This window comes from Geotrypetes seraphini, chromosome 1, assembly GCF_902459505.1.
Source record: "Geotrypetes seraphini chromosome 1, aGeoSer1.1, whole genome shotgun sequence".
Lineage (NCBI taxonomy): Eukaryota > Metazoa > Chordata > Amphibia > Gymnophiona > Dermophiidae > Geotrypetes > Geotrypetes seraphini.
The window spans coordinates 256,540,466-256,561,731 of record NC_047084.1 but is presented as its reverse complement, the minus strand read 5'-3'; the positions used below and the strand labels follow the sequence as shown (position 1 = coordinate 256,561,731).

The 21,266-nt window shown below is 45.9% G+C and overlaps 2 protein-coding genes across 2 annotated transcripts; one reads left to right on the top strand and one right to left on the bottom strand.

Moving 5' to 3' along the window:
* Positions 1 to 300: 300 nt before the first annotated feature.
* Positions 301 to 13,616, bottom strand: TADA2B (transcriptional adaptor 2B). Its single transcript, XM_033949901.1, has 2 exons — positions 13,323 to 13,616; positions 301 to 1,577 (listed from the first exon to the last, which is right to left on the bottom strand). The coding sequence occupies exons 1-2, from the start codon at positions 13,590 to 13,592 to the stop codon at positions 585 to 587; spliced, it is 1,263 nt and encodes a 420-aa protein (XP_033805792.1). The 5' UTR covers positions 13,593 to 13,616; the 3' UTR covers positions 301 to 584.
* A 219-nt stretch (positions 13,617 to 13,835) lies between these two features.
* On the top strand, positions 13,836 to 15,478 carry CCDC96 (coiled-coil domain containing 96). Its single transcript, XM_033949887.1, has one exon. The coding sequence runs from the start codon at positions 13,869 to 13,871 to the stop codon at positions 15,381 to 15,383; it is 1,515 nt and encodes a 504-aa protein (XP_033805778.1). The 5' UTR covers positions 13,836 to 13,868; the 3' UTR covers positions 15,384 to 15,478.
* Positions 15,479 to 21,266: the final 5,788 nt, after the last annotated feature.

The following is a 21,266-nucleotide window of genomic DNA, read 5'->3' as shown; positions in this document are numbered from 1 at the left end:
GGGCTCCGTTGGTGACGTCACCCATGTGTGGGAATATGCTGCCTGCTTGTCCTGTGATAATGCACTACCCCAAGAACCTTTTCCCCAACTCTTCAATGTCATATTTACTGTATAAACAGAACAGGGAGTGTCAGGGGCTAGGCACTTTCATTTTCTATCTTATCAGTGGTTTGAACACAATACAAAAGATACAGCAAATAGTAAGTCAGCACAACACATCATTTGGTTTGTTTTTATATTTTAAAAAAGTCAACACTAATTATATATTAAATTAAATATAAAAATCATAGTATTCAAAAATAATTAAATTATGGGCAGGTCTTTAATTGTAATGTGTCAATGTTCAGAAGTGTTACCAGATCAAGGATCAAAATATCTGTTATGTAACATACTTCTCCTACATTCAGAGCAAGGCTTGGCTGAGTAAACAAATATGTTGCCCACGGAGAGGGGAGGTAGAGGGGGAAAACATAACAATTCACAAGTCTGTCTTTGATAAAGAACAATTTCATTAGCAGTGAATGAGTCATTTGGCCCAAACGAGCTCTCTTGTCCATACTGACATTGTGTCTGAGCAACATCTTTCAAGATACGTCTCTTGAAATCCATCCACTTTCTGTCAGGAAATTTAATATCCTTTTTTTTAGGACCTTGTCCAAGTAACTAGGAAGACGGCTTTTAGAAGGGATGCCCTGTCTTTTCTGCAGGTGATCTTTGATGATAATAGTTTTCACTGTCAGGTACCGAGCAGGGCTTAAATTTAAGGAACTGCAGAGCACTTTCTCTCTGTCTGATAAAAGTTCAAAGCCAGGAAGATTTTCAATAGCAGCAAACTCCCCATCCTTCCCATCTTCCTTACCTCTCTTGGCACCCACCATGTTTTTGTTCTCTTTTCTTTTTTCCCGTTTGTGTCTGGCAGCCTCATATTCTGCCGACTCTTCCATTTTGGTTATGCCATTCCGCCGATATCGCTGCAGCTCCCGGATCTTGGTGCGAAGCACCCGCTCCTTGTGCATGCTCTCAAAAAAGTCCTCAAACTCCTTACAAGACATGAACTGATAAAGTGGCCTCAGCTTCAACCTCAGTTCTTTCTCTTCTTTGGATATTTTACGCTTGGGTGTCTTCTCCTTGTCTTTTTTGTCCTTCCCAAGGAAAGCAGGCACCAAGTTATAGTCTCTGGCGATATTTTTCCGCCGCTGCCTTTCTTTCAATTTTCTAACATACATATCCACGTGAGCCCTTTTCAACTCTATTTCCACATCATCATCGTCATAGTTAACGGAAAGGCCACTGATGAGTGTTTCTGCATCTTGATCATATTCAAGTTCATAGTCATCACGCAGTGGCATGTAGCCCAGCTGCTGTTGCTCAGCCACAGTTATGTCCAGAGGGGGTAGAGGGGTGGTGAGGCTTGGGGAGAGAGGACCTCCACTGGGACATGTGTGATCTGTCACTCTATTGGGGATGCTGCCAGGAATGCATGCCTTCCCAAGGTTACCATGGATATACATGCTCACATAGTGCTCCATCACCTCCTGGGGAGTTCGTGAGGCCCCCATATGAGCAGCCATGTCTTCCTAGGAGAAGAACAAAGCGAATAGGTTAAACAATGACATGCAAAGTCTTTGTCAACATAAAAGAAATGAGCAGTCTGATGTATTCAAATAGCAAAACTAGTTCTAACATATTATGATTTAATATGATAAAAAGATAAGAGGCAACCCATACTATAAGTCTGGATGAAAGAAATGAAGATCAGCAATGCAAGGAATGACCACCAAGCACCCCCCAGTTTATAAAGCTTCAACAGAAAATGCAGTTACTGGCTGGTCAATATTCAGCTCGCAGCAGGCAGAATTATCCCTAGATATTCAATGTCCGGTCATGTTGTTCAGGAACATGTATCAAAAACTTCTGCAGGTCTCGGCCAATATTCAGCCAGGATACACATAAAGAATTTGCAAACCCCAGCTGAGACCTGCAAAAGGCCCTCACCACCTCCAATTATAGAAAGCTCTAACAACAGCCCCATGGTTCTAATGAGTACTGTCATGCTGTCATGGGGGGGGGGGGGGTGTTTCCATTTTGTGAAAGAAACCATGATAGGCAAGAGTGAGTGAGCATCACTCCTGTCTGTATGAGCCCCCTAGACCACCAAGAAACTACAAGGTAGGAGGGGGAGGGGGAAGAGCCCCAGTAAACCTGATGCCGCTACCCAGAAATTAATTAGGCACCGGCCAATAGGACAGCCTAACTGGGCACTGGTCTGAATAACTTTAGTTGCCAAGCTAACCAAGGAATCTAACCCAAAAAGTGGCGTGTTCCAGCTTATTTGGAAATTGCTCATTTCCTTGCCTGCTAGAATTAAGGATATGTATCAGGAACCGCCAGGTCAGCTGTAGTCCTATTTGTATATATTGTAGATTTGAAATTTCAAATGGAAAAAATATAAAATTAATAATGCTAAACATGATTCTGCTCTTGGCACTTATTGCTGCTTCTAATCACTTTAGAGTAAGATGCAGTGAATTTTTAGTGCACGTGTGCCATGTCACTTTTCTCCTTTCTATACATACTCCAGTAGGAGCAAGCATCACTGGTGAATCTTATGATTATATCAGCAATTTCCAATTATCATATTTCACATATTAGTTGAAAGTTAACATTCCATATAATGTAATATTTCCTGTATGATAGGTAGTAAGTAAAAAACAAAAGGAATTGACCCCAAAATATCCACAAAGAAGAAAATCCAGAGAAAACCAAAAAAACTCTGTGGAGTGACGATGTTCTTAAATGGACTTTATTTGAAAGTGTCAAAGTTCCAAAGGTACACTGAAATCATCCACATAAAAATAAATCATCCACATAAGAGCCTTAAAGGACCTAGTCCGCTAGGGATACAGGACCCAACACGGTCCGCGTTTCGACAAAAAGTCTTCTTCCGGCTCACCACACAATTGTTTCCCACGTACTCACCTTTATACGACCCCCAGGGACCCCTGAAGAAGACTTTTTGTCGAAACACAGACCGTGTTGGGTCCTGTATCCCTAGCGGACTAGGTCCTTTAAGGCTCTTATGTGGATGATTTATTTTTATGTGGATGGAATTATTTTATGTGGATAATTTCAGTGTACCTTTGGAACTTTGACACTTTCAAATAAAGTCCATTTAGGAACATCGTCACTCCACAGAGTTTTTTTGGTTTTCTGATGGGTAGTAAGTAGCACTGTGTCTAGGTGAGGACCAAAAATTTGTAAATTTGATTTCCTGTCACTCAGTACTGAGCAATTTTGCAACAAATTTTTTTTCTAACTCCTCTCTCTCTATCTGAAAATTAAATTCCCAGGCAGGCAGTGATTTTATCCTGAGTGCACAGAAAAAATTTCTAACCATATTGGAGATGTGAGGAATAAATGTTAGTGACATATCCAGTAGTACACTTAAGGAGAGAGAGCATTCCTTCATGGTGATAGCCTCTGAAATCTGTGGTTAATGTGGTAGAGGTGACTGATTTCTAAAATACCAAATTGCTTCACATTTTAGAGGAGTCAGTATCAGTTTATTGTTTATCCAACTCCCTATATCTAGCCTGAAAAGCAGTTTCCCAATTATCATGTAAAATCAGACCTCCCCCCCCAGTTAAATCCCAGTGAAATCAAAGGATGAGGGGAGGGTTGAACATTACAGGGAAAACTGGCATTGGAGGGGGGGGGGTAAGACTGGCACTTATACTGGGGAGGGGGAGAATACTTCCTCAGCAATGGCACAGGAGTTTCTCTGGGCCCATATTTCATTACATATAGTGCTTGGTAGTACAGGAGTATCTGTGCTAACAATGCATGCAACCTGTAAATGTTATATTACATTAGTGACTTTTATTCCGCCAATACCTTGCAATTCTAGGGGGATTACAAAAGATGATAACTGGACATTTCCAGGAAAATTACAAATTAGGGTTGAGACTTTGATGGGAAATTTACAAGAGTGGAGATACTTATGGAGATGTGTTATTTCTTGATAAATTTTTTGAATAATAGGGTTTTGATTTCTTTTTGAAATGATTTGAAGTCAGTCGTTGTTGTCAGCATGTTGGAGAGGAGGTGATCAAGTTTTCCTGCTTGCGTTGCTAGTAGGCTGTCATACATCTTCTTGCGCTGTGTACAGTGGCGTACCTAGGGTATGTGGCACCCGAGGCCCATCATTTTTTGACACCCCCCCCACCCACCCTCCATGTAAAAAATATTTTTTGTAATAACCATGAAACGGTATAAATGGTCAGAATAGAAACAGGGAGTGAAAATATTATTTTATTGAACCTCATATATTTAACCATTATTCCAAACATAACATAACATAACATAAATTATGTCTGAATTGTCATGACATCAGAAGTACGCATGGAGTAGTTGCAGGTGATGCTTGGGACAGTTCTGATTGTGTTAGTTCGGTTTTATGTGTTTTTTGAATAGAAGGGTTTTTATTTCTTTTTTGAAGGTTTTGTAGTCTGTGGTCGAGGTCAATAGGTTGTAGAGTTGGGGGTTGAGTATTAGGAGGCTGTCGAACAGTTTTTTTCTTTTGACGTTTTTGGTTGGAGGGTGTGTGAATGGTGTGCGAGTTCTCCTATGTCTGGTTGAGGTGGATTTAATTATTTAGCTGAAGAAATTAGTTTACCCCCCCCAATTCCACACACATTAATTCTCTTCCATTTTTGTTCCCATTATAAAAAACACTGATAAGTTCCCAGAAAAAAAATACATTAAAATAAGAAGTGAAACCAAAGGCCCCTACAGATGAGAACATAACATAAGAATAGCCTAACTGGGTCAGACCAATGGTCCATCATGCCCAGTAGCCCATTCTCATGGTAGCCAATCCAGGTCACTAGTACCTGGTCAAAACCCAAAGAGTAGCAACATTCCATGCTACCGATCCAGGGCAAGCAGATACTTCCTTCCCCATGTCTTAATAACAGACTATGGACTTTTCCTCCAGGAATTTGTCCAAATCTTTCTTAAAACCAGCTAAGCTATCTGCTTTTACCATAACTTCTGGCCACTTCATTTTTAAGCTTAGATCTTTCCTTCCAAACAGAGACCTTGCTAGATGTCAAATACAACACAAGGGAACTTCACACGGACTTAGCTGTGCAGGAAATGTGAATCTCCTCATACACCCACCTATAGTGCAAAAATGTGCAAAGGTCTGTTTTTTTTTCTTTCGATCACTAGATAGCCTAATGCCACACAAGCAGCACTGTTACAAAAGGTCAATGCTAAGGTTAACAAAGTTTCCTTCCTTGGACCACAAGGAGATACTGACAAACCACTGGAAGAGATCCCAAAACAACTACCCAGGCACAACACCCAAAGACCCACTCAGTGTGTGAACCAGTTGAGTGGAGTGGACTAACTGGGGGGTGGAAATGGGCCCAGAGAATTTCCTCAGGAGAATTTCCCAGACCACCTCTTCCTCTCAACACATTGACACACTGCCACCACCACCACCACCATTAGGAACACCTCACTGGATAGGCCAGCAATGCTTATAAACTTTATAAAACACATTATTATATTTTTTTTATAAAGCACATATTTTAACTGAACTCTCTGACATCCTCAGCCTTTCCATTCACAAAAATAGAAGGAAGAAAAGTTCCCATTTCCTGCTGTCTCATGTCCCCGGCCTACACAATATTTTTCTTCTGCAGACCCTTCAAAAGTCTGACCAAATCCTCATTTCACTTGCATTATAAAGTACTGAGAATGCCATCTCTCCCCAATCCCAGGTCCTAAAGTCTGAGACAGTAGCGCAAACTGCCCGATTCAGGAAGAAAAATTTCGATTCAGCCTATTTAATTGGTTTTTCGATTCGATTTTCCTGCCCAGTTGGGTGATTTTTTTCAAAAATCCTGGTGGGTTTTATAGCTTTTTCACCCCCTGGCTTCTCCTAACCACACTGGCGCTGTGGTGTAAATAAAATAAAGAAACAAAAAGGACTTTTCCTCTCTCTGTTAAATCCTAGCTCACGTTTGCAGTCTAACACCAGCTCTGGCAGGATACACATTTCAAATCTGACATATTGTAATCACAAAACAGAAAATAAAATTAATTTTTCTACCTTTTGTTGTCTGGTTATTTTTCAAATCTTGTTGGTCCCAGGCTCTGGTTGTCTTCTGATAACTTGCTTGCCAGGGTCTCCTTCTTTCTTCATGCTAACCATCCATCTGCCATCTCTGTCCTCCCTTTACATTTCCCTTCCCTCCCCAGGAAGTCTGGTATCTTTCCTTTTTTTCATCTCCCTCCACAGATCTACCTTTTCTTAACTACCCTTTCATCCGGCATCTCTCCCTCCTTCCCCACCACCTCAGGGCCCACCATCTTTCCCTTTCTTTTCCCAATTACCCTCCTATCCAGTATCTCTATCCCTCTTCCAAACCATCCCTTGTGTCTAATTTCTCTCCCTTTCTGTTCCTTCCCTCCTTAAATCCCATGGTCCATCATCTCTCTCCCTCTCCTCTATTTTCAGACCCATTATTTCTTCCCCCCCAAAGTCTGGCATATGCACATCTCTTTGAACACCCCCTTCCCTTTGTGTACTTCTACACCAGGGTCCTCCCCAAAGGCCTGTCCCCCCCTTAAAGGCCTGTCCCCCCCTTAAAGGCCTGCCTGCCTGTCCCCCCCCGAAAGCCTGTCTCCCCCATGAAGGCATGTCCCCCCCCTGAAGGCTGCACCCCCCAGAAGGCCTGCACCCCCTGAAGGCTGCAACCCCCCGAAGGCCTGCACCCCCCATTGAAGGCCTGCCTGCCTGTCCCCCCCGAAAGCCTGTCTCCCCCCCATGAAGGCATGTCCCCCCCTTTAAGGCCAGCACCCCCCTGAAGGCTGCATCCCCCCAGAAGGCCTGCACCCCCCCCAGAAGGCCTGCACCCCCCCCCAGAAGGCCTGCACCTCCTTGAAGGCCTGTCCCCCCCTTGAAGGCCTGTCCCACCCCCTGTCCCCCCCCCCCTTGAAGGCCTGCCTGCCTGTCCCCCCCCCAAAATAAGCCTGTCTCCCCCCATGAAGGCTTGTCCCTCCCCCTTTAAGGCCTGCATCTCCCCTGAAGGCCTGCCTGCCCGCCCCACCCCAAAGGACCGCTCGCCCCCTCCTCCCACCCCCCATCCAGACGTCCGGTTCTTCCCCTCTGGCCTCCCCGCACCATTTAGAGTAGAAGCAGCCTGCAGCAAGATCGCGATGTCAGCGATCTTGAGCTGCTTGTGCTGTCCTCCGCTGCGGACCCGCCCCCTCCTCTGACGTCAGTGGAGGGGGCGGGACCGCGGCAGAGGACAGCATGAAGCAGCGCAAGATCGCTGACATCGCGATCTTGCTGCATGCTGCTTCGGTACTCTTAATGGTGCGGGGAGGCCAGAGAGGAAGAACCAGACGTCGGGGGGGGGGGAACGGATGCCGGAGCACCCCCTCAGGGCTCGCACCCGGGTCGGACGCCCCCCCTGGTACGCCACTGGCTGTGTACCTTTGATTGGGGGGTGGGTAAATGGGGTCTGAGTTCTCCTTTGTCTGGTTGATTTGTTCTGGTTTAGGCGATTGATTAGATACGTGGGGGCAGTGCCATTTATTACTTTGAATAATAGACAGTAGAATTTAAATAGTATTCGTGCTTGTATAGGTAGCCAGTGTGAGTCTAGGTATGTAGTGGTGATGTGGTCATATTTGCTTAGTGAATAGATCAGTCTGAGGGCTGAGTTTTGTACTGTCTGTAATTGCTTTATCATGTTTATGGGGCACGACAGGTAGAGGATGTTGCAGTAGTCCAAAAGTCCTAGGACTAGGGATTGGACTATGAGCCTATATTGCTCTTTGTCAAATAATTTTCTTATTTTTTACAGATTGCGCACGACAAAGAAACAATAAACCCCAATGGTTCACCTCGGAGATCTCGCACCTCATTAAGGAGAAGAAAAAAGTGTTTCTCTCCTACAAGCGCACGGAGAAAAGAGAGGCAAAAGTAGAATATAGGACCAGGTCTACAGCAGTCAAAATGGCAGTTAGGGAGGCAAAACTTCGAGTGGAAGAAATTCTGGCAAAAAACATTAAAAAGGGGACAAATCCTTCTTCAGGTATATTAGTGACAAAAAAAGGAACACAGGCAGGATAGTACGCCTTAGAAGACCGGACGGAAGTTACGTGGAAGCAGATTCCGATAAAGCCGAACTACTGAATGAATACTTCTGCTCAGTCTTCACATGTGAGACACCGGGACACGGTCCGCAGTTGAAGGCAACACAAAGCACAGAAGACCCGTTTCAGAATTTTGAGTTCACACCAGGTGAAGTTTACAGTGAACTTGCAAGACTCAAAGTGATCAAAGCCATGGGACCAGACAATTTGCACCCAAGAGTGCTCAGAGAATTGAGCGATGTCCTGGCGAAACCGTGGGCTGAGCTATTCAATCTCTCCCTAAGTAAGGGGAAAGTTCCCCTAGACTGGAAATTAGCTAATGTCGTTCCTCTGCATAAAAAGGGTTGCAGGGCAGAGGCTGCGAATTATAGACCGGTGAGTCTCACATCAATAGTGTGCAAACTCATGGAAACACTAATTAAAAGCAAATTGGACACGATCTTGAATGAAGGGAATCTTCGGGATCCCAGTCAACATGGATTCACCAAGGGTAGGTCCTGCCAATCCAATCTCATCAGCTTCTTTGACTGGGTAACAAGAAAGTTGGACTTGGGAGAGTCTTTGGACGTCGTGTACCTGGACTTCAGTAAAGCTTTTGACAGTGTCCCACACCGCAGGCTGCTAAGCAAGATGGAATCGATGGGGTTAGGAGAGACACTAACTGCATGGGTCAATGATTGGCAGAGTGGCAGACTTCAGAGGGTGGTGGTTAATGGTACCCTCTCTAAAACATCGGAGGTGACCAGTGGAGTGCCGCAGGGCTCGGTCCTGGGTCCACTCCTTTTCAACATATTCATAGGGGATCTGACTCAAGGGCTTCAAGGTAAAATAACACTATTCGCCGATGACGCCAAACTATGTAATATAGTAAGTGAATGCAGTTTACAGAATTATATGGCGCAGAACCTGCTTACATTGGAAAGTTGGTCCTCAACCTGGCAGCTAGGCTTCAATGCTAAGAAATGTAAGGTCATGCACCTCGGAAGCGGAAATCCATGCAGGACGTACTTCTTGAACGGAGAAACTTTAACTAGGACTTCAGCAGAACGAGATTTAGGAGTAATCATCAGTGCAAACATGAAAACTGCCAATCAAGTGGAGAAGGCTTCATCTAAGGCAAGGCAGATATTGGGTTGTATCAATAGAAGTTTCGTCAGCCGAAAGCCTAAAGTCATAATGCCATTGTACAGGGCCATGGTGAGACCTCATCTGGAGTACTGTGTGCAATTCTGGAGGCCACATTACAGTAAAGATGTGCGCAGAATTGAATCGGTTCAACGGACGGCCACCAGGATGACCTCGGGGCTCAAGGGTCTCTTGTACGAAGAGAGACTGAACAAATTGCAGCTCTACACTCTTGAGGAACGTAGGGAGAGGGGAGACATGATCGAAACATTTAAGTACCTCACGGGACGTGTCGAAGTGGAAGATGATATTTTCTTTCTCAAGGGACCCTCGGCCACAAGAGGGCACCCGCTCAAACTCAGGGGCGGAAAATTTCATGGCGACAGCAGAAAGTATTTCTTCACAGAGAGAGTGGTTGATCATTGGAACAAGCTTCCAGTGCAGGTGATCGAGGCAGACAGCGTGCCAGACTTTAAGAATAAATGGGATACCCATGTGGGATCCCTACGAGGGTCAAGATAAGGAAATTGGGTCATTAGGGCATAGACAGGGGGTGGGTAAGCAGAGTGGGCAGACTTGATGGGCTGTAGCCCTTTTCTGCCGTCATCTTCATCTTCTATGTTTCTATGACTATAAAAGCTTTCTGGATGGTCTTGTTGATTTGAACTTGCATGGTGCAGCATCTATCTATCATCACTTCGAGGAGTTTTAGGGCATACTGTATTGTGTATTTGGTAGCGTTTATTTCTAATTCTGTTATGGATGGGGTGTTGTCCTTTTCTAGCAATAGAAATTTTGTTTTATCTGAGTTTAACTTTAATTTGTGGTCTCATCTATTTTTTACTGCTTCTAGTGTTTTTTTCAGCTTTTCTATTGAGGTGGGAGCTGGTGGGTCACAGGGAAGGAGAATGGTGATGTCATCTGCATAGCTGAATGATGTTATGTCTAGATCAGGGCTGCCCAAGTCCGGTCCTTGAGATCTACTGGCATGCCAGGTTTTCAGGATATCCACAATGAATATGCATGAGAGAGATTTGCCTGCACTGCCTTCTTGGTATGCAAATCTCTCTCATGCATATTCATTGTGGATATCCTGAAAACCTGGTCTGCCACTAAATCTCGAGGACCGGACTTGGGCAGCCCTGGTCTAGATTATCTAGACTGGACCCAAGGAAGGCTATAAAGAGGTTGAAGAGCATTGGAGATAGTGGTGATCCTTGGGAACGCCACAGGGGTTAGACCAGGAATCTGATTTAAGATTGTTTGTCTTTACTCTGTATGATCTAGATTTAAGGAATCCTTGGAACCAGATGTGTACCCTGTCTGAGATCCCTATGGCTTCTAGTATTTGTACTGTGGAGTATTTGTGCTGCGGAGAGATCAAGTTGAATTATCAACATCCTTCTGCCTTTGCTTAGGTGCTGTCAGTAGTGCTGCCCTATTCATGAAAAAAAAAAAAAATCGATTCGATTCAGCCTATTGAATCGATTTTTCGATTCGATTTTCCTGCCAAAGTGGATGTTTTTTTTCAAATATCCTGGTGGGTTTATTTTATAGCCTCTTTACCCACTTTGCCACACTGGCGCTGTGGTGTAAACAAAATAAACAAACAAAAAAGACTTTTCCTCTCTCTCTTAAATCCTAGCTCACGTTTGTGGTTTAACACCACAAAATAGAAAATAAAATTATTTTTTCTACCTTTTGTTGTCTGATCATTATTCAGATCTTATCGGTCCCCGGCTCCGGTTGTCTTCTGATAACTTGCTTGCCAGGGTCTCCTTCTTTCTTCATGCTAACCATCCATCTTCTATCTCTGTCCTCCCCTTCTGTTTCCCTTCTCTCCCCCTGAGGTCTGGTATCTTTCCTTTTTTTTGTCTCCATCCACAGATCCACCCTTTCTGAATTACCCTTTCATCCTTCATCTCTCTCTCCTTCCCCACCACCCCAGGGTCCACCATGTCTCCCTTTCTCTTCCCAACTATCCTCCTATCCAGTATCTCTATCCCCCCCTCCACACCATCCCTTGTGTCCAACTTCTCTTCCTTTCTGTTCCTTTCTTCCCTAAATCCCATTGTCTACCATCTCTCTCCCTCTCCTGTTTTTAGATGCTTATTTCTTCTATCCTTCCCCCCATCTCCCCTCTCCATGATCTCCCCCAAGTTCATTTCTCCCCTCCACCAAGTTCATTTCTCCCATCTATCTTCTCCCCATCTCTCCTCCAGTCCACCAACTCCCCATCTCCCCTCTCCCTCCATCTACCTTTTTTATGGCACTCCTAAGCCCCCACCACCACCACACCCCGCACCTTTCCCAAAGAGAGTCCGGAAGAGGTCTGCCGGTGGCGGTAGCGCTCCACTCCTGCCACTACTCCTTGCGTCCTCCCTCCACTGCGGCCCGCCCTCAGTGAAAACTTCCTGTTTCCGCTTGGGCGGCCGAATGGAGAGAAGACGCCTAGAGTAGCGGCAGGGTAGTGAATTGTATTTGCTACCGCCGCTTTTGCCTGGCCAGGGAGGAGAGGACAGAGCCTTGCTGCCGGGAAGGAGAGAGCCTTGCTGCCCCGATCTGCACCAGAGAGCCATTAAAGATTTCCCTCTGCCACTGGAGTCCTTGCTTCGATGTAACTTCTGGTTTTGCAGAGGCAACTTCTGGTTTTGCAGAGGCAAAATAGGCCCATAGTCCACTCTAAGCCTTAAAGTGTGCCATTGGGTTACAAATTCTTTGGATTTGATTGCAGTCTGTTTTGATCCAGAATGGGGTGGGTTTGATTTTTTGTCTGGTTTTGAAGCTAGTTTTTTGGGATTCATGTTTGTTTTTGCCTTGAGCCCAATTGATGTTGAAGGTGTATATGTAATGGTCTGACCAGAAGTAGCGATGCCAAGCCCCGTTTGAGATGTGGATTTCTGGTGTGTGGGGATGTTGGGTTATGTATGCAGCAATGTCAAGTTGGTAGCCTTTTTTGTGAGTGGGTTCGGGGGTCAAGTATCAGGTAGGATAGGGCTTTGAGGTATGAGAGTAGGCTGCCCAATGCAGGGCAAATTCAGAGAAAAAAATGGAGCAGAGATTACTTAATATAATGTACTATACTATGGAAGTGTTATTATAACAGAACAAACAAAAAGAGGCACTGCTTTGCCTCGAGGCTTGGTACTTTCTTTCCCTTTCTCTATATACATTTGCAAAGTGTTATTATAGGCACATAATATGTATTACAAGTCCAACATGTACATCACATTCACAAGGACCCAATATGAACCATGTTTTTCCATCTCCGCATGCCTCAGATTCAGGACATACCCTGAATCCCTGAATTTACTATATGGGGAACATAGTAGTAAAATTTAGCACACGTTAATAGAATTGGTTCACACTAAATGCTAAAAAGTCCATAGGTATTACATTAATTCGTCAGCACAAACTAAAGCTTTAGTAAAAGGGACCCATGCTTTGCAGTTACCCCATGTTAATTTTAATCAAATTTTTAATTTTACAAATCAAGTATCCACTTGTACAGAAAGTTGAAGAAAAGCAAACAAATAATACTCAAAGAGCTGAAATACATAATAGTCAAATAAATGCTAATGTTGCTTTAAACATGTGGTAAGTGCAAAAAGAGCTTTAAAAAACCTCTGTGGGCTGTATATGGGTAATGGGGTACCTCACTGTAATTCTTAAGATACTGAGGAATGCAGAAACTACATTAAACAAACAAAAACAAAACTTCAGAGAGCTACAACGGGCCAATCCTGGATTTATCCGATTGCCGCTGTGAATTTACTTGCTATATTTTTTAAATTTAAAAATGCATACCTAGAGGTCAACTAAGACAGGGGGGCGTAAACTAGGACTAGTCGTCTGTCTGTACTCCTGATGGTCTGAAATCATCTGACTTCCCTACTACGATAACTATTTGGAACGAGCAAATATGGTGGGGAAGCTCCACTGGACGACCCCCTTTTATTTGCCAAAAGCGCACAGTCCAGAAAGATCATTTTAAACCCAAATTCCCATATCCTGCCTCTTACCCAGTTTCCAAACCCGAACTGTTCGATAGCATCGAGCAGCAACTGCTCTTCCCTGCTCGTCCAACCGCCCTCCGCTTCAGGCCCCCACAGAGTGAAGCGGCCACCGTCCACCAGCTGATAGCCATGCCAGCGGCGGTGATTGCCTATCTCGGCACCGGCCGAGAAGCACTCGGGGCACAGTTCGATGTCCTGGCACTCGGTGCAACGAAGACGCAAGCTAGTCACGTCGGCCAGACAGTACACACAATACTTCTTCCCGAGGTCAGCCATCTTGGCCTTCCACTGTTGTTTCGGCACGGAGCACCACCAGCCCACCGTTACGTTCAATTGAGCATGCGCAGAACACCTCCCACCCCTCCTTAGGGAACACGCCGTGCTTCGACTTTCTGTCTCCGCCTACAATAGGAGATCGCGCCGATCTTGACGTCACAATCCAGGCACACGGGTTGGTTTGTTTGTTTTCTATGATTCGTTGGTTGCAGGAGCGTGCAGGTCTCCATGGCGATCGCGGGACGCTGCGTCCGAGGAAGTTGAAAGGGAAGCGCGATGGCCGCTGAGGAGTCGCCGGCGGATGGTGAACTGAGTTCACTTCAGGGGCAAGAAGAGCCGTTGCCTGCCGCCAAAGAGGAAGAACTTCATCCCGACCATGACAGCCAACGACTGGAGGAGGAGCCCGAGGACGAGAAGGCAGAGGAGCAGCAGTCGCCGCCGCCGCCGCAAAGCCCTTGGGAAAAAGAGCCGCAGCCCGAGGGTGAGGAGACACAGGCGGGAGAAACGCCGGCGGAGGAGCAGCGCGATGCCAGAACCCCAGGTGGAGAGGAGGAGAAGCGAGAGGAAGGCGCGGAGACGGTGGAGGAGGCCAGGGTGAGCGAAGCGGACGCCGAGCCGGAGCCCGCGGTCCAGGAGGAACAAGGGCTGCAGCAACTGTCCCGGCAGAGCAGCCAGGCTGAAGAACAGACGAGGGCGGGGGTGGAGGGGGCGGCCGACGAGGAGGAGGAGCAGCAGATAGAGGACACCGCAGAGCGCAGCGAGTTACTGCTGCGCTACATGTGGTTGAGCAGCGAGCGGGATAGACTCATCCAGCAGTCGGTGCTGGTGCAGCACAGTATCAGCACCACCGTGCGGCGGCGCAAAGACTCGGACTCGCGGCGGAGCCCAAAGTCCAGGTCCGCGGGGCAGACCCCGACCCAGACCTCTGCCGACGGAGCTCTGGAGATCGGGCAGCGCTACCAGCGCACCTTGGAGGCCCTGACCGAGCTGCGACTGCAGTACGCGCGCGACGCGCAGCTCTACAAGCAGCAGGCGGAAGAGATGGAATTCCGCTGTCAGGAGATAGCGCAGAGGGTGGACGTCGACTGGCGGAGCTTCCAGGAGCGCAAGAAGCAGGTGGCCCTGGCCGTGCTGAGCCGGCGGGGAGGCAAGCAGGCGGCCGTCGAGGCGGTCGAGCAGATGCAGGCCCGCGAGCAGCGCAGGGAGGAGGCCGTGGTGCAGGTGCGGCTCGAGAACATCAAGCTGAAGGTCCAGGTGCACGGCCTGGAGACGGAGCTGCGGTCCAGCGAGGAGCTGGCCCAGGGCCTCCACCTCATCGACTTCGAGCAGCTCAAAATCGAGAACCAAACGTACAACGAGAAGATCGAGGAGCGCAACGAGGAGCTGCTGAAGCTGCGCCGGAAAATCACCAACACCGTGCACGTGCTGGCCCACCTGAAGGAGAAGCTGCAGTTCGTGCAAGCCGAGAACCAGGTGAAGAAGGAGCGGCTGGCGGAGGTGGAGGCGGCTGTGGCGTTTCGGCGCGACATTCTCACCAAGACCAAGCAGGCCCGCGACAGCCTGCGCATCAGCAATGTGAAGTTGCGGCAGAAGTGCGGCTTGCTGGGCAACGAAGCGCTGCTGCGGGACTTTGAGGGCAAGATAGATGCCGGTGAGGAGATGAGCCGCCAACTGGAGACGCTGAAGCGCCGTCATGCAGAGCTCACCCTTAACTGCAATGCCATGAAGAAGAAAATCAAGGGGGCAAAGGACGCCAAAGAAAGCAAGGTGACCAAAGCATCCTTGCAGTAGTGACACTGGGACTTCAAACCATCTTCTGTGGCATAGTTTGGAAAGAATGAATATTTTGTAATTACATACAAATAAACATTTATATTGGATTGTAAGAGGTGTAATGTTAGAAGTAACGGTGCATTTATTCGGTTGTGGTCACGGAGGTCTTCTTTTAGGGTAACCAATGTGTAAGTTCTCTTGTGCTACCTTCTTGTAAATCTGTCTCCAGATATTGGTTAATTGAAGGGGAAAGCTCTTGTCTTATTTTCAGTCTTAGGTGGAATGGGCAGAAGATTCATTCAACTCCAGGGCTTTATGTTCTGTGGACTCTTGCTCTCCTGCCACATGATCTTTACTGAATAAGAACAAAACAGGACAACTTTCTTTCTGAGCAGTCAGCATTTAACTGAGGCATAAAAAAAAGCACATTCAGTTCTGCTACACTTGTTGACAGTACTAAATATATGTGTAATATGCTGACCACCTGCAACTAAAAGTGTAGCAGTCCTAAATTGACCCATAGTTAAATAGTAGCTGAATAAGAACATAAGAATAGCCTTACTGGGTCAGGCCAATGGTCCATCTAGCCCGTCTTCATGGTAGCCAATCCAGGTCATTAGTACCTGGTAAAAACCCAAATAGTAGCAACATTCCATGCTACTGATCCAAGGCAGGCAGTGGCTTCCCTCATGTCTGTTAAGGACTTTTCCTCAAGGAAATTTTCCAAACCTTTCTTACAACCAGCTAAGTTAACCGCTTTTACCACAACTTTTAGCGATGCGTTAGAGTGTAACTATTCTCTGAATGAAAAAATATTTGGTTTTAAAAGTGTTTCCCTATAACTTTAAGTGTCTCCTAGTCTTTGTCATTTTTGATGGAGTAAAAAGTCAATTCATTTACACCCGTTCTACACCACTCAGGATTTTGTAGACTTCCATCATATCTCCCCTCCGCTGTCTCTCTTCCAAGCTGAAGAGCCCTAGCCTTTTTAGTTTTTCCTCATACGAGAGAAGTCCCTTTTAACATCTTGGTCGCTCTTCTTTGAATCTTTTCTTGTAGTGTAATTTTCTTTCCATTGCAATAGTTGAGACATTCTAGACAGATGGGTTGTGTCCCCATGGCCTCAGAAAGAATCCACTCCAGATTTATTCTTTGTGCCTCAGCTGTACTTCACTAGGCTCTTTAGATCCTCCTACAGTTTTTCTCTTTTGCATGTGTGCCAGCAGGAATGTGTTTCATTTACTCTCTCCCTTTTATTATTTTATTCATTGTTTTTTCGTTCCTTTTTTCAGGGTTTCTTATGCTTGAAGCAATTATTCAGCTCTGCCTACATTGAGATCAGAAAAATTTTGGTCTGCAGCTAACAGGCTGATGGTACCTGTCAGCCAGTCTGCATTTACTTCACAGGAGCTCGGGGCCGTTCCCATCTTTCTCCTAGGCTAGTGGTAAGCAAACTCATTAATCAAAAGAGCCAAAGATCAGCAGTACAACGATTAAGATTTCTTTTGAGAGCCAAATTTCTTTTCAAGAACCATGTTTTTAGGAATCGGTTTAAACTAGGTACTAACTCACTTCTTTCTAGCCAGCATCTGTCCTCTCTGTCTTTCATGCAGCATCAGTCCCTTCCATGTCTGCCCTCTCTCTCCACCCCTGACATCCACTGTCCACCTCTCCCCGTTCCATATGGCATCTTCCTTCTTTCTATGCTCCTTCCATAAACTGTCTATCTTGTTCCTCTTCTCTCCTTTGTACATGATTCATTTCAGCTCTGCCACCTCTCCATTTTTCTCTGTCATCACCCCCTCACCTATGCTCTGGCATTTCTCTCTTCTCTTCTCCTTTCCTTCCCACAGTCTGGCATCTGTATCCTTCCCTTCCCTGATTTCCTGGCATCTCTTTCCTTTCATCTCTCCCTCCCCATCCATGCTCTGACATCTCCTTCCTTTTCCCTTGGTCTGGCATATCTTCCTCCTTCCCTCTATGTCTTGGCATATCTCCCTCCCTCCCTCTCTTCCCTCCATGACCTGGCAACTCTTCCTCCCTCTCTTCCTTCCATGACCTGGCATCCCTTTCTCCCTCCCTCTCTTCCCTCCATGCACTGGCATCTCTTCCTCCCTCTCTCTCTTCCTTCCATGACCTGGCATCTCTTCCTCCCTCCCTCTCGTCCCTCCATGCCCTGGCATCTCTTCCTCCCTTTCCTCCATGACCTGACATCTTTTCCTTCCTCCCTCCCTCTCTTCCCTCCATGACCTGGCATCTCTTCCTCCCTCCCTCTCTTCCCTCCATGACCTGGCATCTCTTCCTCCCTCCCTTCCCTCCAAGCCCTGGCAACTCCTTTCATTTCTTCCTTTTCCTTCTGTTGGATGCAGCAATTCTCTCCTCTGCTCTCTTTCCTCCTTCTGTCACCCCATTCCCGGTAAGAAGTGCAGCCCCTAAGCGGGTGCTCCAAGGCCTGGCGTCATGAACTTCTTCAGGCAGCAGCAGCATTCACAGTTTGCTACTGTTGCCTGCTTCGGGCCTTCTTCTCTGTTGGGTCCTGCGTTCATGGAAACAAGAAGTAGGCAGGACTCAGCAGAGAGGAAGGCCCAAAACTGGCAACAGAAGCTAATTAGTAGCCGCTGTTGCTGCCCAAAGAAGTTAAAGATGCCAGGCCTTGGCGCACCCAGGGCAGACCTCTTCCTGTAGCTGGGGCCCCTCTGAAAAGGAACATTTAGCAGACCCACTGTGAGATGACCGACAAACCTCCTTCCAGCACTCGTCGGCAGCCGCACCACTCTAAACAGGCTACTTTGCAGTTCCCGGCCTTCTGCAAGTGATTCCCTCTGCTGCGCCACTGATGATGTCTTCTCACAGTGAGAGGGTCGACAGGGAGGGCCCGGGATGATAATGCTGTGGGGGGTGGGGCAATGACTGGGCATCTCCCTCACCCTCAGTAGATTTGCAGCAAACGGCCCTAAAGCAGTGCACCTCCTGTTAATTTTGGGCCTTATCCTTTAATCCGGTCCTGATGGCAGCTGTTCTCATAAACTGCTGCCCCGTCAGAAACGGGAAGTTGTGGCAGAGGGAAAACTTTGGGGCAGCCGCCGGCAGCTTGTGAGAACAGCTGCTGTGTCGGGGCCCTTCTGTAAAGGAAAATTTTAGCTACTGGCAGAGCCGCACTCAAGTGGCTAAAAAGCTGCGATTTGCCGACCACTATCCTAAGCAGCTGGACATCTGTAGGAGACCCAGTGGTGTCTCACAGGGTACCGGCTGAGTCTTCTCACATCTGCCTGTCGCTGAGCGCGTCCGTCGGTCCACAATGGTGGAGGTGCAGTCAGGCATAGTGTCTGACTAGCAGCCCGAAGACCAGCATCGAAGTGGCATTCTCAGCATGAGGCAATGATTCTCTGATTCCAGCTAATGTAAGAGCTGAGGCAGACTAGCACATTACCAGCACAGCTGTCACTGCCTGTGAGGTGAATAAGGGGAGGTTTGAAAATCGAAGTTTTAAGTATTTCTGCATGTCCCCCTGTGTAACCCCGTCTGAAAAATCCTAAAATTGTCATATGTGCACTTTGTTTAATGTGAAAAAAAATCATTTCTTAGAGGTGGCCATCTTGGATTTTTAGCAATCTTTTTTCCTAAAGCTCCCTGCTTCTCCAAAACTGCAGTTTTTGCCTCAAAAGTTATTCAGATGGGAGTCCTTGGGTTTTCCTAATGTGAGTTCTTGCCAGGATTGCACAAATTTAGTGCCTTAAGAGTCCTTTTTTTAAAAAAAATTCTTTATTCATTTTATATTTACCATCAAGTGTACAGAAGTAATGACAATTTGACTAATAAATCACTTGAAATTCCACATACATTTTCAATAAATACAATTTATCCCCTTCTCTACCATCATAATAATATTAAATAATACATATAGTATAATAAATTCTTCCATACCTTCATAACAGATAATGAAATCCAAAAACCCACCCCCCTCCCCATTTTTTCATTTATGTTAATCATGTGTATCTATTCATTACAATAATTTATTAATGGCCCCCACACATCCTTAAATTTATTAAAATATCCTTTTAGAACAGCTAATGTTCTTTCCATTTTATATATGACATACTGATCGCCACCAAAAACTATAATTCAGTCTATTCCAATTTTTCCAATTATGCGTTATTTGTTGAATGGCAACTCCTGTTAGAATCATTAAAAGTTTGTTATTATTGGAAGATATTTGGCTCTCATAGACATGCCAAATAAAACTGTCGTACGACAATGCCACATGATTCTCTAACAAACAATTTATTTGGCCCCAAAGCGACTTCCAAAAAGCTATAATAAATGGACAATAAAACAATAGATGGTCTAAAGTCCCCGCATCGAGATGACAATGCCAACATCTATTAGACTTAGAGCAATCCAATTTATGTACAGTTTTCAATGTATATATTAATATTCTGTTTTCTTTATGTACTTTAGGCATTTTGGTACTAAGAATATGGCCAAGTCTGAGAGGAAACAGAAGCTGCCATTCCAATCCTAACCAGTCTGGGAGCTTTTCCATGAGTTCTGGGAGGACCCAATACATACCCTGGCGCATAATATAGGCTTGATGATACCTATAGAAATTGGGAAAATTTACCCCTCCCTCTGTAATTGGCTTTTGTAAAGACACTAAGGCAATTCTAGCAATCTTACCCAGTCAAACAAATTTTGTAAGAATACTATTTAATTTTTTATAAAAAGACCCTTGAAAAAAAACTGGTATACCCATTTGGTAACAAACCACAGGCAAAATCATTATCTTAATTGTTTGGACTCCCCCCCCTCACCAAGATGGATGTAAAGGATTCCATTGCTCACACAATTCTGTTAACTTCTGTAATAAAAATTTTTCATTCACTTTCATTGTTTCTTCTAGCATGTTTTTTATCCAAATACCTAAATATTTTATTCCTTCCTCCTTCCATAAAAAGGGAAATGAATCAAATAAACCTTTTGTGCAATGTACATTTAGAGGAAGAACTTCTGATTTATTTCAGTTTATTTTATAACCTGAAAATTTCCCAAATTTCTCTTATCAATTCAAGCAAATATGGAATGGTTGTTCCAGGATTCCTCAAATGAAGCAATATATCATCTGCATAAGCAGAGACCTTATATTCTCAACCATAATATGGAAGACCCTGCATCTCCTTTACTTGCTGAATAGCTAATAACAAGGATTCTAATACTATATCAAAAAGTAAAGGAGACAAGGGACAACCTTGTCTAACCCCCCGATGCAAATTAAAACACTCTGAAAAATTATTATCTAATATAATAAAATGATAGGCCGCGCATGCGCACTAAAAAAAACGTGTTCCCTGGTCCGTCGGGAAAATACGAGTGCGCATGCGCGCCTACAACGTCACCACAGCCTGCTCTCCGTCTCCACCTCGCGCCGCTGCAGGCCCACACTCGCAACTCACACATCCGCTGCAGCCTAGCAACTCCGACCACAACCTTCCCCCCTCAACCGCCTATGCCGGCTCAGGCTGGCGCGTTGAGGAGTCGGAATGCAGACCCGGAAGAGCGAAGGAAGCCTCACACTGAGCAACTGTATTTACACTGTGCAACGAGCCTCTGCCACGGTCCCGGGTTCCTCTCAGCCCACCCTTCTCGCGGTCTGGCCGGCTACCTTAGTCCTTTGCCGCCGCCGCCGCCACCCCCTTCCCTTCCCGCGGTCGACAAAACTCTTGCCTCCAGCAGCCGCCGCAGCACTGTAAACACGCTGCTTCGCGGCCTCTACTGCCTTCATTTGCTCTTCCGTTTCTCTGATGACGTCATCAGGGACATGGAAGAGCAAATCGGGGCAGTAGAGGCCGCGAAGCAACGTGTTTACAGTGCTGCAGCGGCTGCTGGAGGCAAGAGGTTTGTCGA

Bases quoted from the DNA above. Each gene is read 5' to 3' on its own strand.
- TADA2B (XM_033949901.1), bottom strand. From the start codon at position 13,592: ATGGCTGACCTCGGGAAGAAGTATTGTGTGTACTGTCTGGCCGACGTG. The intron at 1,578-13,322 runs GTAAGAGGCAGG...TTCTTCTCCTAG, and splicing joins AGTTCGGGTTTGGAAACTGG to GAAGACATGGCTGCTCATAT.
- CCDC96 (XM_033949887.1), top strand. From the start codon at position 13,869: ATGGCCGCTGAGGAGTCGCCGGCGGATGGTGAACTGAGTTCACTTCAG.